Consider the following 17,252-nt stretch of genomic DNA (forward strand, 5'->3'; position numbering starts at 1 on the left):
GAGGTCAGCTTGGCAGAAGTATACGTCTCTAACCATCAGCACAAAACAGTACAAAATGGAGCTGATCTTACATTATATCATCCTTTTTCTTGCTCTCAATCATTCATTCTTGCTAACAGATGATTCTTAAATAAAGACCCCAAACAGGGACTAATTCTCCACCTCTGAGCTGAATCATATTTTAATAAAATTCTCTGGCATTTTTAAAAATACATTATAGTGCCTTACAGGTTATAATTGTTTGATCCATCCGGGAGTGGTGGCTTATGCCTGTAATCCCAGCACTTTGGGAGGCCAAGGCAGGCGGATCACGAGGTCTGGAGATCGAGACCACGGTGAAACCCTATCTCTACTAAAACCACAAAAAATTAGCTGGGCATGGTGGCAGGCGCCTGTAGTCCCAGCTACTTGGGAGGAGGCTGAGGCAGGAGAATGGCGTGAACCCGGGAGGCGGAGCTTGCAGTGAGCCAAGATCACACCACTGCACTCCAACCTGGGCGACAGAGTGAGACTCCGTCTCAGAATAATACTAATAATAATAGTAATAATTGTTTGATCCTTCTGCCAATGATATGACACAGTCGGGGAAGGTGGGGCCACCCTGTTTCAATGAGAAACTGCACATCCATCTAGTTTAAGGGTCTCTTAGGTGTTTCAATGGCTGTTGCATTCAGATCTTCTGACTCCTATTCTGATACTATTTCTTGTTCTATCATACTGCCCCTGGCACCTAATGCTTACCTCCCAGCAAGCAGAGGATCATTAAATTGAATAATATGTGGGTATCTGGCCATGTCAGTAAGCCTACTAAAATTCTTCCAGAGTTCAGGCTGGAGAAGGGAATTTTGAGTTACCCTTATCAATCAGTCAGGCAGTGCAGAGATAAAGGTTAGTATATTTTCTGTGCATAGCACTGTCCTAGATTTTGTGGCATTCTAGATTTTAAGAGAGGAGTAACATGTGCGTCATTGTTTCTGGCCTTAAACAGCGAATTAGGGAGGCCAGATTATCACACACAAAACCGTAACATCTATTGTCACGCCACCCCAGTGGCACATGGGAGTGTACACCAGCAGATACAACATCATGTTTAGATGTGTTGTGGGAATTTAGAGGTGATGGCATCAGCATGGCTGGAGAAGTTAAAGAAAGGCTTTCTAGAGAAGGGAAGACATAGGTTGGACCTTGAAGAATGGGTCAGATTGCCATAAAAAAAGAAAGCAGGGTTTGAGGCAGTATTTTCAAGTAAGGCAAAGACACAAAGCAGGAAATTATGCAATATATTCAGGACACAGTAAGTGGGCCCATGAATAAAATTTAAGCTTTATCTTATTCTTTAGCAATGTCACATGTTTATTCTAAGTTAAAAGTTTTTATGTACTAGATAAACAGACTAAACCTAGTGCCACGCTGTTTAATTGTACAGGGACTCTGCTTTTTAAAAATCAGCTGTGGGATGTGCTACAGAAGTCATAGGGTGAGATACCTAAACTCAAGACTTTTGAAAATCTCCGGGCACTTATTCCTTAACACCAGCTCCTAAGATGACTTTCCAACAGGCAAAAATTCCTCTGTAACGTCCAGATGGATGAGCCCCCAGACACCTTGAGTTCAGTGTGTTGGTTCCTTGGTTACTTTCATTCATGGTGACCCTTGTGCCCTATTCCACAGCATTTAGGATTTTAATACATAATGGGTCCTTTTTTAAAAAAAAAAAATCAAATTCCACATTAGCTGACCACTTTTTCATTTTAAAATACACATTTCCACCTAGCAATAAGAAGGACCTCCAAGTTCTTAGGTATCCAGGTAGGAGAACTCCTCAGTGTGGGAGAAAGGGCTCTCCCTGGCTAGGTGGATGTGCCCTCACCCTCGTCTGACCCATCCAGTCCACAGTCCACTCTATGCAGCGTCCCCACCACGAGCCTCCCGTCTAGCCCCAATAGTGCCTCTCACCACTCTGCCCATTCCTCCCTGGTTGCACCATGCAGTCTCTCCTTTCACTATCACCATCGTTGCCCAACCAATTTGTTTCTGAGTAGTTTATCAGTAGGTTTTCTCCCCTCCCATGTTTATGTTTATCTCATTCTTTCCTGGAAAATAAAAAAAGTTTTACTCTCTTAGGTTCATTTAAAACTAGTGAAATGGCATTGACAAAGGATATTATCATTCATCTTTTCAGTGAAGTGCAGCAATTCTCAAACTTTTTGGTGTCAGGACCCCTTGGTCTCTTAAAAACTCTTGAAAATCCCAAAGAACATTTGTGTGTGTTATACCTATTGATATTTACTGTATTCGAAGTTAAAACTGAGATATTTATAAAACAGGAGACTACACAAGTGCACATTTCATCAGTGCAATTTCATTCAGAGCAATACTGTGATCACATGTCACATGACCTCACTTGTGAGAGAATGAGAAGAAGAAAAGCAAATAATGTATTAGTATTATTATGAAAATATTCTGACTTCAGGGTTCCCTGGCACACACTTTGAGAATCCCTGGTTTAGGGCTTCTCTGAGTAGGATATGTCCAGAAACATGTGAGACTTGGCTGTACTCGTGGATCTGAGTATTACTCCCCAAACTCAGGCAAGTTTTGTGATCTCTCTTAGGTTCGATTTCCTTTAGGAAACTGACTGTTAGCAGCAGTCTGTAGGAAGGGGCTAATTATAGCATCGGCTTCATACTCTTATAAAAAGAAAAATGTGATAGCACATGTGTGCTTGGCCCCATGGCTGACGGAGTTGAGAAATCAATAAATGCTTGGGAAATAAACACAAGGAGAGCACCCACACTTTTGGCTTCATTTGTGGGTTGGCTGGCCTTATCGTCTCCTATATTTTGTAGGTTTTGTTTGGACAAGATAATCCAGGGAGCCAAGGAAATGTTCTCAGCAAATAAAATGAGTGCAGTAAAGTCTCAACTTTCATTTTGTAAAATGTCTTTTGGATATTTCTATGGTTCAACTTTTTGAGTATTGAACCCTACTTTTTTCTCCTATCAAAACAAGCCATGAAGAAAGACTATCGTCTAGCTTCGGGGAAATGATAATGTTTAGGAAACACTCCTCGATGCAGAGTCCAAAGACCTGCACTTCAAGTTGCAGCTTTCCTCCTTGTTAGCTACATCAGCTGGGGAGATGGCCTCATTTTTCTGAGTCTGATTTTATATTTACAAAATGGATATATATCTATGTTCCTATGTCCTACCTATCTTACAGGTGTGTCAAGGAAAGCACTGTAAGACCTTACACAAAGATAAGAAAACATATTATTTTAATATTATTATTTCTCCAGCAATCGTTAGATAAAATAGACATAATTTTTAAAAACTTTTTATTTGGAACATTGCAAGAATATATTAAAGTAGAAAGACTGCATTATGCATTCAGTGTGTTATTACCCATCACCAGCTTTAGTTGATCAACTCAAAGCCAATCCTATGTCCTCTCTATCCCCACTACACCTCTCCCCTACCACAGATTGGTGTGGAAGCAAATATCAGACACTGTTACTTCATTTGCAAGTATTTTAGCATGTATCTCAAAAAGATAAGAACTCTTTATTTTCAGCATAATTGCAATATCAGTATCTTATGATTTTTTATTTAATAAAAGATTTTTACTTAATAATAGCAAATATTCAGTGTTTAGATTTCCCTGATTGTCTCATAATTTTCTTTACAGTTTCTTGATTTGAATCAGGATCTCAATAAGATCCATTCATTACAATTGTTTGATGTGTCTTTCCAGTCTCTTAGTCTACAGGTCTTTCTCCATACATGAGGAAAATCTTTTCTTTCAAAACCCTGCTTTTAGGAGAAAAGAGTAAAGTCTGGCCACATAAAAACTTTTAACTGGGAATTAAATGGTGATAAGAGAAATAATTAGACTAATTAGTTTCCTTCTTGATAATACTAATATAAATCCACTGTTTATTGTGTGCCTGGAACGGGGCTAGCCATTATAATAAGAATAATGGCTACCATTTATTGTTGCTTACTTTATGTTAGACCTGTTATCACAGATTTTCAGTTCTTTTCACATTTTGAGGTAGTGTTGTCATTTTCATTTTACAGATAAGAAAGTCAGGCTTTCTGAGGTTAAATGATTTACCTAAGGTTGTAGCCATCTAATAAGTAGGGCAGAGCCAGGAGAGAAACTTTGATTTGTCTGACTCCAGAATGTGTGTTCTTTGTAAACTCTGCCATACCTAATCATTTTCTCCTCAAATCTCAGTTACCTTTACAAGGGAGTAAAGATTTTTCTTTCTTTTGGCAGCTGGAGATTTGCATTTTACTTAGTGATCACTGTTGCTGGAATTGCATTTCTTTATGATGTAAGTTATCTTTTTATATTTTTGATTGGAATTTGTCTTTAATTTTTGAAATTCTTGTCTGTGAATTCCTTTAGGGTATAGTACTTTCAATAAGATAACCAGTTTTAGCGATTTCTCTCAAGATTCAAGATTTGTCTCAAATATTGCTACAGATATCTCAAGTTTTTTTCATTGTTACAGAAGCAATAACATAATTGGTTTAGAAATAATTTGGTTCATACAGTTACTTGTTTGAAACAATTTCCTCTATGAGACAGCACTATTTACTTATCTTAGATTCACTAGTAGTGAATTTCACAGAGCTGTTATATAGGAATATGTAAGAAATACTCTACAGTGGGAGAAATGCATGCAATAGAAGCAAAAGAATATGGCAAAGGGTGACTTCCTGTGCGTCCTTGCCTGCTATAAATGACATAAGGAAGAGCTTAGGTTTTCTGCCAAAATTGGCCTTTGACACCGACAAATTTATTTCTCATCTGTTGGTTCTTCTTTTTTCTTCTTCTTTCAGAAACCTTGGCTATATGACCTATGGGAGGTTTGGAATGGCTATCCCAAACAGGTAAGTCCCCCCTAACGTATTCCTCCCCTGACTTCAACACCGAGTTCCCTCAAATTATCTCCTTAGTTAGGTCTTGGTCCCCTGCTACTCTTTGTTCACTACTATGTCATCCCTGGCACTTTTTCTACTTGAGCTTCCTCATCCTTATTGACCCTCATTTGTCTCATTCCTTTAGTTTGTTTACAGTTAATGTAATTACATATTTGGGTTTAAATCTAGTGTCTTACTATTTATTTTTTACTTGTACCATCTGATGCTTTTTTTTTTTTTTTGTACTCCCTTCTTGCTTTTCTATGGGACAGGCAAGTAATTAAAAAAAAACTATTCTTTTTCATCCCTTATATTGACTTTTCAGTTACACATGCCTTGGTTCTTCTAGTACTTATCTTAGACATTACTGTATATGTCCTTGACTTATTACAGTCTGATGCAAATCGGTGTTCTTACCTCTTTCCACTCACTGAAAGGTAATTAGAATACACCATATACCCTCCTCCTTCAAATATTTAAAACCTTACAAGTCATTGCTATTATTGTTTTGTAAATCTGTCAAGTTACTCTTTTTGTGCTATTCCTTGCTTCCTGTATTTCCATGTTTCCATCTGGGATTATTATCCTCCTGGCTGAAGGAGTACCTTTGCTATTTTTTTTTAATGGTGGGTATGCCAGATTTTGTTTGTCAGAAAAATGTTATATTGCCTTTGATTTTTAAAAGGATATTTTTGCTGGGTATAGAATTCTGGATTAGCAGTTATTTTCCTTCACTTTTAATGATCTTATTTCATTGTCTTCTAGATATCATCAGTTCTATAAGAATTCAGGGCCGGGCGCGGTGGCTCAAGCCTGTAATCCCAGCACTTTGGGAGGCCGAGGCGGGCGGATCACGAGGTCAGGAGATCGAGACCATCCTGGCTAACACTGTGAAACCCCGTCTCTACCAAAAAATACAAAAAACTAGCCGGGCGAGGTGGCGGGCGCCTGTAGTCCCAGCTACTCGGAGGCTGAGGCAGGAGAATGGCGGTAAACCGGGAGGCGGAGCTTGCAGTGAGCTGAGATCCGGCCACTGCACTCCAGCCCGGGCGACAGAGCGAGACTCCGTCTCAAAAAAAAAAAAAAAAAAAAAAAAGAATTCAGCTGTCACTTTTAGTTTTGCTTCTCTGAACATAATATCTTTTTTCTCTTTTTGGTCAATTTTAATATTTTGTCTTGTCTTTCAGTTTTATTGTGATATACATAAATGTGCTTATCTTTGAAATTATCCTGCTTAATGTCTGTAGAACATCTTTAATCTGTGACTTGATGTCTTCAGTCAGTTTTGGAAAATTCTTAGCCATTGCTTCTGTTCCATTCTCTCTCCAGACTCCTCTGAAATTCCAGTTATAAATGTGCTAATATGCTAGACCTTTATACTAGGCCCCATATGTCTCTTTTGCTTTAAAAAATATTCTCCATTCTCTTGCCTCTCTGTGCTTTAGTCTGTTGAGAGACAATTCTACACAAGTATCTTACATGCCCTGTGAATTCAAGCACTGACTGCTTTTTGTTTTAGATGATCTTTTCGAGGAAGTTTGTATAGCAAACAGCCACAGGAGATAGAGATAATGTCTCCCTCTGGAGTAAAGAGTAGGCAAGTTATTGTCTATTATAAAAGGTCAGGTTCTCTAGCTCAGGGTTCTTCTCTTGTAACACAATCCACGATGTGTGCAGTTATCATCTGACCTTTAGCCTTACGGGGATTGGGGGTGGAAGGATTGGCCCAAATACTGATACTCTAGCTACTGCTATTACTGTGAGTCATAAACTACCTGCTGTCTACCAAAGTGTCTACTATCTTCTACCAGCATTCATGTAACTTGTGACAAACTAACTTGTTAGCTTGCAACTGGGGTAAAATGTCAGACACTTCACTATTCTGGATATTTTCTACTTTCCTGTTGTCCAGTTCACTAGTGCTTTTCTTAAGCCATGTCTAATCTACTATTAGACACATCTTTTGAGTTCTTAATTTCAGTTATTGTATTTTTTGGTTCTCAATTTTTTATTTTATTTTTTAGTGGATCCCAGTTCTCTACTGAAATTTTCTCTTTTAAGCTATTTTTGAAGTTATTTTAAAGTCAAAGTCTGATAAGTCTCATCTCTTGACCACCTGTGGATCTGTTTTTTCTCTTGCTCCTGTCTCCTTACACTTGATAGCTTTTGATTAAATGACAGGCATTGTATACAAAAGAAGTATAAATGGTCAGGATGATATTATATTCCTTTACAGAGGACTTACTTTCACTTCCGTTAGGTGTTAGAATAGGGGCAGATCACCTTTAATCCTTGATTGAGCTGATTCAAGGTAGACTTCAGTCTTTGTGAAGGCAAGTCTATTCCCAACTTACCCATATTCTAGGATATTCTTCTTCAGTGATTTCAAATAAAAGATAACAGTGCTTACCATGACTCCTTTTCCTTAGTCAACCTGAATACCAGTTTGCTTCCTAGTACTCTGGTATTGCAGCCACTACTGCTTAACTTCTGGTGTTTCTTAGTCTCTGGGCTCCATACTGCTTATAAATTGGCATATGCAGAATTTATGATATGTATAAGATGGTCTTCTTTGAATTTATTCTTAGGGCCTAGAGTGCTGCTTGAGAAATAGAGTTCACTTGAAATAAAGGGTTCACTCTCATGCATTTTTCTTCTCTTTAGGATCTTGACTCCACAGGTTCTTGATGCCCTACTTGCTCTCTGGTGTCTTCAAACAGATATTCTTTCTTGTCTTTTATCCAGATTTTTCAGTTGCTCTTAATAGGAGGATTAGTCTTACACAGTCCTGTCATAGAAGAAAGCAGAAACTCTGTCTCATTCTTTTATGGCCTTATCAGGGATGATGAGTTGACCAAAAAAATTAGTTATATGTTAGGCTCAGCATTAAAGAATTAAATAAAATTAGACAATAAGGGACCTAAGAATTATCTAGACCAAACCCCAGGCCTATCATCTTCTGTCTCCAACTTATTCATATCTTCTCAGGTGTATCAGTTATCTGTTGGTACATAACTAACCATCCCCAAAACTTAGTGCCTTCAAACAACAACCATTTATTTTCTCTTGATTTGGTTGTCAATTTAGGCTAGGCTCAGCTAGGCAGTGTTTCTACTCCATGTGGTTTCAACTGAGTTGATTCACGCATTTTCAGACGTTTGGGAGGCTAGCTAGGGAATGGCTCGAGTCTATGGTGACATCATTCATAGCGTTGGCAGTCAGCACCTTGATTCTCTTCTTTGTGGTCCCTTCAGCAGGATGGCTCAGCTTTCTTATGTGGTACTTATAAAGTCTCTGCATGCATCACATTTGCTATGTCTCCTTGGCCAAAGACCAGGATCAAGTCCATAGTCAGTGTTGGAGGAGACTGCACAAGGGCTTAGATACCAGAAGGCAACATTCACTGGGTACACCAAGTCATATAATGTCTCAACTTAGCTAAAATAAACACCACCACTCCCATTATAAAATTGTTAAGAAAATTCTAGCTATCAAAAGTTTATTATTTTATTCAGAAGATGTTTTTAGAGTTCTTAAACAATTATGCATATTTTATTACTGTCCCATTTTAGAATGGGCTAATTCTAACCACCAGCCTGTCACCAGAAAAGAGATTAAGACATCAGATTTTGAGTAATATTCAAGAAACATTAATCAAAGTAAATTATGGGACCAGCAGAAAAGATTTCCCATTGTTCCTAAGTAAAGATTTTTAATTTTTAAAAAAAATTAAAAATCCCTGTCTCAAAAAAAATTAAAAAATTAAATTAAAAAATTAAAAATTAAAAATCCCTGTCTCAAAAAAAAAAAGAAAAGAACAGCAGGGACATCCACACATGGAGGGGCAACCATGTGAGCACACAGAAAGAAGGCAGTCATCTGCAAGCCAAGGAGCAAGGCCTCAGGAGAAAAGACCTGCCAACACTTTGATCTCGGACTTGCAGCATCCAGAACTGTAAGAAAATAAATTTCTGGGCCAGGCACAGTGGCTCACACCTGTAATCCCAGCATTTTGGGAGCCCAAGGCAGGCAGATCACATGAGGTCAGGAGTCCAAGAATAGCCTGGCCAACACGGTGAAACCCCGTCTCTACTAAAAATACAAAACTTATCCAGGTGTAGTGGCGCGCACCTGTAATCCCAGCTACTCGGGAGGCTGAGGCAGGAAAATCACTTGAACCCGGGAGGCAGAGGTTACAGTGAGCCGAGATTGCACCACTGCACTCCAGCCTGGGCAACAGAGCAAGACTGTCTCAAAAAACAAAAAAAGAAAAGAAATTTCTGTTGTTTAAGCCGCCCAGTCTGGGGTATTTTTTTTATGGCATCCCAAGCTGACTAATACTTGATAGCACCCAACCCAGAGCAAAGCCCACTTCCTTGAACCCTCCCCCAAATCACCTGACAAGTCCAAATCCTATAACAAGCCCTCCTAACACCTTCCTGATATGCCCTACTGTTCCCCAAAATATGAGAAAATTTGGACACACAAAAGACACACATCTAGAGAATTCTCCCTCGTTGAAAACAGCAATAAATCCAACTAATGCAAAAAAAAAAAAAAAAAAAAAAAAAAAATTTAAACTTAACTCTGAATAAACTGAAGGCACTTACACCTGTGGCAGTTGTATTTAATTTTTTAAACAAAACATTCAACTTGGTTTTGGAATACTCATCTACCCTTTTAGAAATAAAATGCCTTGAAATATTATCTTTAATTCCTTTGTTGAAATATAAATTGAAATATAAATCTATGTTATTTTATGGAATCTGGTGGGATATAAATAGGTATAAAAGTAGGTGTTAGTGCATCAAAATGAGTTGCTTCTATGACGGCATTTAAAGTAATGAATACTCTTCTTTTTCTCAGCCCCTGCTACTATCCCAGTACTGGTACTACATTTTAGAAATGAGTTTTTATTGGTCTCTGTTATTTAGACTTGGCTTTGATGTCAAGAGAAAGGTAAGTGTCTTATTTACAAAGCTTCTTTAACAGTTTCTTCAAAAATTCCCATCTCCCTGCCCCAAATTCTAATCTTTAAGTTGTATTTTCCTGTGTATTTGGGTCCAGTTCATTGCTTTTGTGTGCTTTATAGTACATAGACTATTGCTAATTATACTCATGCTTTGGTGCCTTGGTAAGCATTTGTTGTGAAACATTATAAAAAACTTTAACTTTGAAGCTCCACCTCTGTTCAATAAGAAAAAAACATCTCCTTTATGCATCTGTTTCTTTTGGTTTGGGAATTTAATGTCCATCAGTGCAAAGAAGAAATATGTTAGTAGTACTAATTCTGCAACCACATCTTTTAGTTGATTGCAAAACCACCTTATATACAACTTTTTGATGTTTTCAAAGACATTGAAAACATTTTCCCCTTAATTCATCAAATATATTTATGAGGAAACCTTGCTTCGGGCATTATTAGCTTTGCTTTATTTGCAGGGAAACTCCGTGACAGGCATGCTAAATGCCACTTCCGAGGTCACAAAGTGAGGTATTTTAAGAGTGGTTTGGTTGTTACAGATTCCTAATTACTAATCCAGCAAACTGTGTTAAATCCTGAATGCACTCATAAGATTTTGTCATATATGTAAGCAATTCAGATCAAATGATAAATTCTCTTGGCATATACTTCATAAACTACATCGTAATTAAAAGGGTGGTTTGTAGCAGAATTTGTATGATAAGTACAATTACATTTAATATTGGATAAACCAGTTCAGCTTGATTAAATGTTTGTGTTGAGTGATGGTGGACATTATAAGGGACACACTGCAGTCAACCAGACGTCTTAAGACATGAGAAATCTAAGTATAAGAACGTACTGTGAAAATATCTGATAGAAATAATCTCCATTTCCATATAACTCAATAATAGCTGTAGATTAACTATACTAACTTTAGGCTAGGAATACATCAAAAATTTAATTGATTGAGTCATTTTCTCAAGGGATAGAACTGAAAATATCATTTTTTAGAAAGTCTTTATATACAGGTAGGTTGATCATGTATTTCATCCACCTTTGATTTTGCTGTAGTTGACTTCCCTTTTATTATTTACAGGTGCATTGAACACCTTCTTAAAAATTAAATATAAATATATGTTATGTGTCTTATAAAGATGTATCTTCAGAAACATAAAGCTATCGGGAGGTGGCTAAAGCACAAGCCCTGGAGTCAGGTCTCCTGGGTTTGAATTCCTTGCTTCACCACACACCAACATCTGAGTTAGTTGGTTAAACTCTCTAAACTTGATTTCCTCATCTATAAAATGGAGCTAAAAATAGCTCCTATCTCCTCTGGTTGTTGTAGGAATTAAACAGTTTAATCTGTATAAAATACTTCCTGAGGCTGGGTGCAGAGGTTCACGCCTGTGATCCCAGCACTTTGGGAGGCTGAGGTAGGTGGATCATGAGGTCAAGACATTGAGACCATCCTGGCCAACGTGGTGAAATCCTGTCTCTTCTGAAAATACAAAAATTAGCTGAGTGTGGTGGCACATGCCTGTAGTCCCAGCTACTTGGGAGGCTGAGGCAGGAGAATCACTTCAACCTGAGAGGTGGAGGTTGCAGTGAGCCAAGATCACACCACTGCACTCCAGTCTGGTGACAGAACGAGACTTCATCTCAAAAAAAAAAAAAAAAAAAAAAAAAAGACACTTGCCGCTATACAGCAAGTGCTCAATAAATTGAGCTATTATTGGTATTGTATTTACTTTGGCTATGAGGAAGCTGAAATCTTTAAGTTTTTTAAACACCTTTATTGAGATATCCACATATAACACAATTAAACCATTTAAAGTATACATTCAGTGGTTTTTAAAATATATTCAAAGTTGTGCAATCACCATCACAGTCAATTTTAGAACATTTGCATCATCCCAAGAAGAAACCCTATACCATTTAGCAGTCACGCCCCATTTCTCTCAACCTCCCCAGTCCCTAGCAACCACAAATCTCCTTTGTCTCTATAGATGTGCCTCTTCTGGATATTTTATATAAATGGAATTATATAATATCTTGTCTTTTGTGTTTGCCTTGTTTCACTTAGTGTAATGTTTTCCAGGTTCATCCATGTTATGGCATGTATCAGTACATCATTACTTTTTATTGCTAAGTAGTAGTCCATTGTACAGATGGATGCATTTTATTCATCCTCTTATCAGTTGATGGACATTTGGGTTGTTTCCTCCATTTGGCTGTGGATATTCATACATTCATAGTAATTCAGCATTCATAGTAATGCTGTGGATATTCATACACAAGTTTTTGCATGAACATATGTTTTCATTCCACCTAAGACTGGAATTGCTGGGCCATATGGTAATTCTATGTCTAATCTTTTGAGAAACTGTCAGTCTGTTTAACAAAGCAGCTATACCATTTTGCATTCCTACCAGCACTGTATTAGAGTTCCAGTTTCTCCACATCCTTGCCAACACTTGTTATTGTTCAACTTTTTTATTATAGCCATCCTAGTGGGTGTGAAGTATATCTCATTGTGGTTTTGGTTTGTATTCTCCTGATGGCTAATGACTGAGCATGCTTTCATGTGTGAATTGGCCATTTGTATATTTTCTTTGCAGAAAACCTTTAAGTCTTTATTATACTTAGTGACAGTAGCTTTCCTCAAGGTAGATTGTCTTATTTCATATGCACTGACTTATTTAATGGTTGTGTAGATTTATTATATCAATCTTTTTTTCTTTTTGGGGAATAGGCAGGGGATAAACAATAACTAGGTGTACACAGGAATATGCTTGTGTGTATATGCATTTATTGTGTGTTGGGGGGTAGTGTGTGTGTATACATATATCCAGTGTGGGATGGTATCTCAAAGTTAACTGACTTCCATCAACAAGAATAATACTTGTCTTAGCTCTCTCACAAGGATTATGTTTAAGAATAAAGTAAAAACATTTTATAAATTTCAAAACGTGCAGATGTAAGTTATTGATCTCATGATTATTATTATTATTATTATTATCTCTTCCAGTGATTGGGAAATAAATGCATTTGCTTAATGGTTTCCATTTTCCCTCACCTTATAGGATTTTCTAGCTCATATCATCCACCACCTGGCTGCTATTAGTCTGATGAGCTTCTCTTGGTGTGCTAATTATATTCGCAGTGGGACCCTCGTGATGATTGTACATGATGTGGCTGACATTTGGCTGGAGGTAAGCGTTTGCCATTAAAAACCTAATGACAATACCACGTCCTGGGTTTCTGTAACTGCTCACAGAAGTAATTGTGAGCGATTTAGCAGGGCTCTCTGTCCGGAAAACACCCAAAGTCTGGGAATATCTCTAGATTCCCAGATCCTCCAAGATTACAGAAATGAAACCTCTTAGTTTTAACTTTCAATCCTTTTCCATGGTACTAGAGAGATGTTAATGTGTGTGATTCCACTCCTGAAAGTTGCATGCACATGCTCACTCAGGGAGTAAGATGGGATATTTGAAGAAGGAATGAACTCTAATCTTCTAAAAGGAAAACTTGGATTTATGACATTGAGGATTCCCAGATTTGGGTGGCACCATCTATTCACGTAGGGCAATGCTTGAATACCCATTGAATGTTCACGCTGCCCCACCCTCCCCTCCCCCAGCCCAATCCCTTGCTTTAAGGAGTGTAAGATGGTTTTTTTTTAAGGCCCGCATTTTCTAAGGGAGGAAGAGGGCTTAGGATGTTTTCTGAAGGAGCCAACATTAAAACAAGAGTCTTCCTAATCTCACCCCACACAAAATAGAAGAAACAAAGTCACATTGGGATTGTTTTCCGGACCTGTTTCTGTTCTGTTTTGATTCCTGTTGACCCCAGTCAGTGATGGAATGGTCCCCTTCTCTGCCAGATCTCCTGCTGTATTTAGAGCAACAGTTCCCAGAACTGCTGAGTTATTTATTTAAATGTACTCATTTATAATGAATCCATGGGAAATGATGCTAACCATTTCACATTCGGGGTTACTTCTTGAAGGGCTAACAATTGAATATAGGTTGATATGGAAGAAATTAAATTTAGTAGAATCTTATTCTTCTAGGTTGGGGTTTAGCAAACTTCTTGGCAAAGGGCCAGATAGTAAATTTAGTTTTGTGGGCCGCATATGATCTCTGTTACATATTCTTCTTTGTTTTTTGCTTTTTTAATACCTTTTTAAAAATGTGAAAACCATTCTTAAGAGCTGATTGGCTTCAGCCCATGGGCTGGACTGTAATTTACCACACCCTGTTATAGAAGTCACCAGAAGTCATTTGCAGCCATTTCAAAGCAACTGGCCACTGTTAGAATATCCCCTGTGTACAGAATTTTTTTCTATCCTGTATGTAATCATAATTAGACATGTAAATCCCATTCTAAAGGTCAAGATTATTATATGTGCTTTAGGGCAACAAATGGCTTAGCAGGAGAAGGACTGTACCATTTTTTCTCCATGGCGCTCTCTGGATGCAGCCCTTGCTGATGTAATTACCTCCTTCTCTGATCGTATCTTGGTAATCCTGACAGAAAATTCAGACCACATTGGCCCTGACTTAAGAATTTTATACTACTCTGTTGCTTCTAAACCCTCATATTCAATTGCCTTTGGTGTGTGTCCAATGTGAAAACAGCTTCATTGTGTTATTCAAGGGAGTTAGATGTTCACCCTGGGAATAAACATGGGGTTGCCCTGCCACCCTCACCACCCTTTCATTGATGTGACATGATTCCCTAAGTGACTTGGACAAATCACTTATTGTTTTGTTTTCTAGCCCCAGCTGTAACATGAGAAGTCTTATCTGTTCCTTGGGGTATGTGAAGAAGTTTAGCTCATTATTATCTGAAAACGTTGTGAGGTCCTTAGGTTAAAAAAAAAAAAGAAAAAGAGAAAGAAAAATGAACTGTCTTAGAGGTTCATTTTTAGAATGTTTAGAGGTTCCCTCGTGGGCAAACTTTAAGAATAGCTTCATGTTGCTAATGATTGCGAATCATTCTCGATTCATTCACAAGTCATGATCTGACATGAGGTTCAATGAGCAAGGCTGGTACCTCTCGTCAGCTGGTGGTAGACAAAATATTAAGTGGTGGCAGGGGCCTATTTGTGATGTTCTCCCAGGGTGCACAGCCCACAGCTTACTCGAATAGTGTATTTTAGGGTTTATTTTCTCAATCAAGTTCTAATTGAACCCAGACACAGCAGAACTTTTGCCCCTGGCTTCCTTGAGATGGTGCCTATTCATCTTTCATATTTCTCAAGACACTGGGGTCATTTCTTAACTCTTTCTTTTGGAGGAAAAACAGCCTTCACATTTACCATTCTCACTCGTAAGTGACCTTTTTGCCTTCTTCATGCATCTTCCTGATCCTCTACGTTTCCACATGGTCAAGTTTGGATCCAGGACCTAATATCCTGATTGATACTTAGCAAGCAAAGGGGCTGCTGTCTATCATTTCATCTTTACACAATCCAGAATATGTTCTGTGTATGTTTTGCCCAAAAGTGTGCTACTTTGCCCTCACAAATGGACTCACAGGGATCCTTTCCCATGCCTGTGCACATCCCTCGCTTCCCATCCAGTTAGCCTCTGATCCTTCCACCAGCTTCCCACTCTGTTACAGGCACTCTGAATTTGGACCTTTCTCCCCACACTCATCTCCCACCCACCAGGCACACCAGCATCTCTATGTCAGCAACTGAAGCTGTTCCCTGGGGGCCCTCCCCACAGTCAGGGCATATTCTCACCCCTTGGTAGTTTGGCAAAATATGAAAGATGCCATGTGAACCCTTCCTGGAATGTAAATGTGTTGCCTCTCTTGTTCTTGAAGGACCTTGAGCCTCTGGGGTGAAGTTGGTTCTGAAACTGCCCAAGTCTAAGCCATGTTCCCTAAAAGAATGATCTGTGCCCCAGCAACTCCTCCCACCTCCTGCTTCCGGACTCCCACTCTCTATTCCCACCAGAAACTTCCATCTTCAGCCTTGGACACTGCTAGATAATGTACTAGAGAGCGCTTATCAATAAACTGTCTTCTACCACACTCACCAACCCTTTCTGCAGCTCTTTCTATTCAACACAGATAATATGAGCAGTATAGACTAGCATAAAAGAATTAGGAAAGATCAAATGCTCAAAACTTTATTTCAACGAGTTCAGGGCCCTGAGAGCTGCCTCCCAACTTTGCCTCTTCCCTCATCTGCCTTGAAGTAGCCTCCTTGATTGCAGCATTCCCAGCCCAGCCCCGGATTTCCCACCTGTCCCAGCCTTTCTTCAGTCCAGCTCTCCTCCCAGTTACATGGAGATACTAAATAAATGCCCACATGAAGTGCATGCTAAATTGATTATGCTAACTTAAAGTGTTTTTGGAAGACACGAGTAGTATTACAGGTATTTTGATATTTTTAAAAAAATTATATTATGGAAATGTCAAACATGACAAGATAAAGGGAATCATATAATGGACCCATCAGCTTTACCAGTTATCAATATGGCCAGTCTTGTTTAATCTATTGCCCCACCTGTACCCCCTACCTTCCACCCAGATTGTTTTGAAGCAAATCCCAGACCTCATATCATTTCATTTATAAATTTAACTTTAAAAATGTATGCTACTGTCACTTTATCTGCAGTTTCTTTCTTTGTTCACAGTCTGCTAAGATGTTTTCTTATGCTGGATGGACACAAACCTGTAACACCCTGTTTTTCATCTTCTCTGCCATATTTTTCATCAGTCGTCTCATTATTTTTCCTTTCTGGTGAGTAGACTGCTGATGTGCCCTGCCTTTGGTCAGTGTGCAGAGGTGGCCTCAGCACATGATTACCATCAGGGCGTTGCCCTTTCCATACATGGGTCTCCAGTTATTTGTGTCAAGCACAGTTGGAGAAAAGAATGTGATGGAGTCATTTTTATAAATAATTAAAACAACACTCTACAGTGTGGAAAAGGCTTATTGTAATGGGAGATGGAAAATGTGTGACCTGATGGACAAGCAGCAGCTCTTACTCTGTCTTGTTTCATGAATGTAGACTTTTCTTTGTGATTAACAGCTTTTCCAGTCACTCAATGAAAAGTCACTGTCCAATTACCAGTTCTCTAAAAGAGAGGCATGTTCTGTTACAATAATTACAGCCAATACTTGAATGCCAGACACTGGATTAGGTCCTTTCCATATCTTGGCTCTAGTCTACACAATAACTCATAAAGATGGGTATTATCACTTCCACTTCCCAGATAAGGAAAACTGATACTTGTTTATTTCGTTCTCCGTGACCACTGGTTCTAATAATGGTTTGAGTATCCTTTCGATATGATTGGCTCTCGATCAGTCTGTTGATTTTGTTTAGCCA

General features: G+C 38.5%; 1 protein-coding gene across 1 annotated transcript in view; it reads left to right on the forward strand.

Annotated features, from left to right (window-relative positions):
• Positions 1 to 17,252, forward strand: part of CERS3 (ceramide synthase 3) — a 121,865-nt gene that overhangs the window by 46,053 nt on the left and 58,560 nt on the right. The window contains exons 6-10 of the mRNA XM_033188834.1: positions 4,282 to 4,339; positions 4,851 to 4,901; positions 9,798 to 9,890; positions 12,981 to 13,109; positions 16,554 to 16,660. Of these exons, the coding sequence (XP_033044725.1) occupies positions 4,282 to 4,339; positions 4,851 to 4,901; positions 9,798 to 9,890; positions 12,981 to 13,109; positions 16,554 to 16,660 (438 nt within the window). The remainder of the gene's footprint in view (positions 1 to 4,281; positions 4,340 to 4,850; positions 4,902 to 9,797; positions 9,891 to 12,980; positions 13,110 to 16,553; positions 16,661 to 17,252) is intronic.

The sequence above is a fragment of the Trachypithecus francoisi genome, unplaced genomic scaffold (genome assembly GCF_009764315.1).
Source record: "Trachypithecus francoisi isolate TF-2019V2 unplaced genomic scaffold, Tfra_2.0 Lachesis_group3, whole genome shotgun sequence".
In the NCBI taxonomy this organism is placed as follows: domain Eukaryota; kingdom Metazoa; phylum Chordata; class Mammalia; order Primates; family Cercopithecidae; genus Trachypithecus; species Trachypithecus francoisi.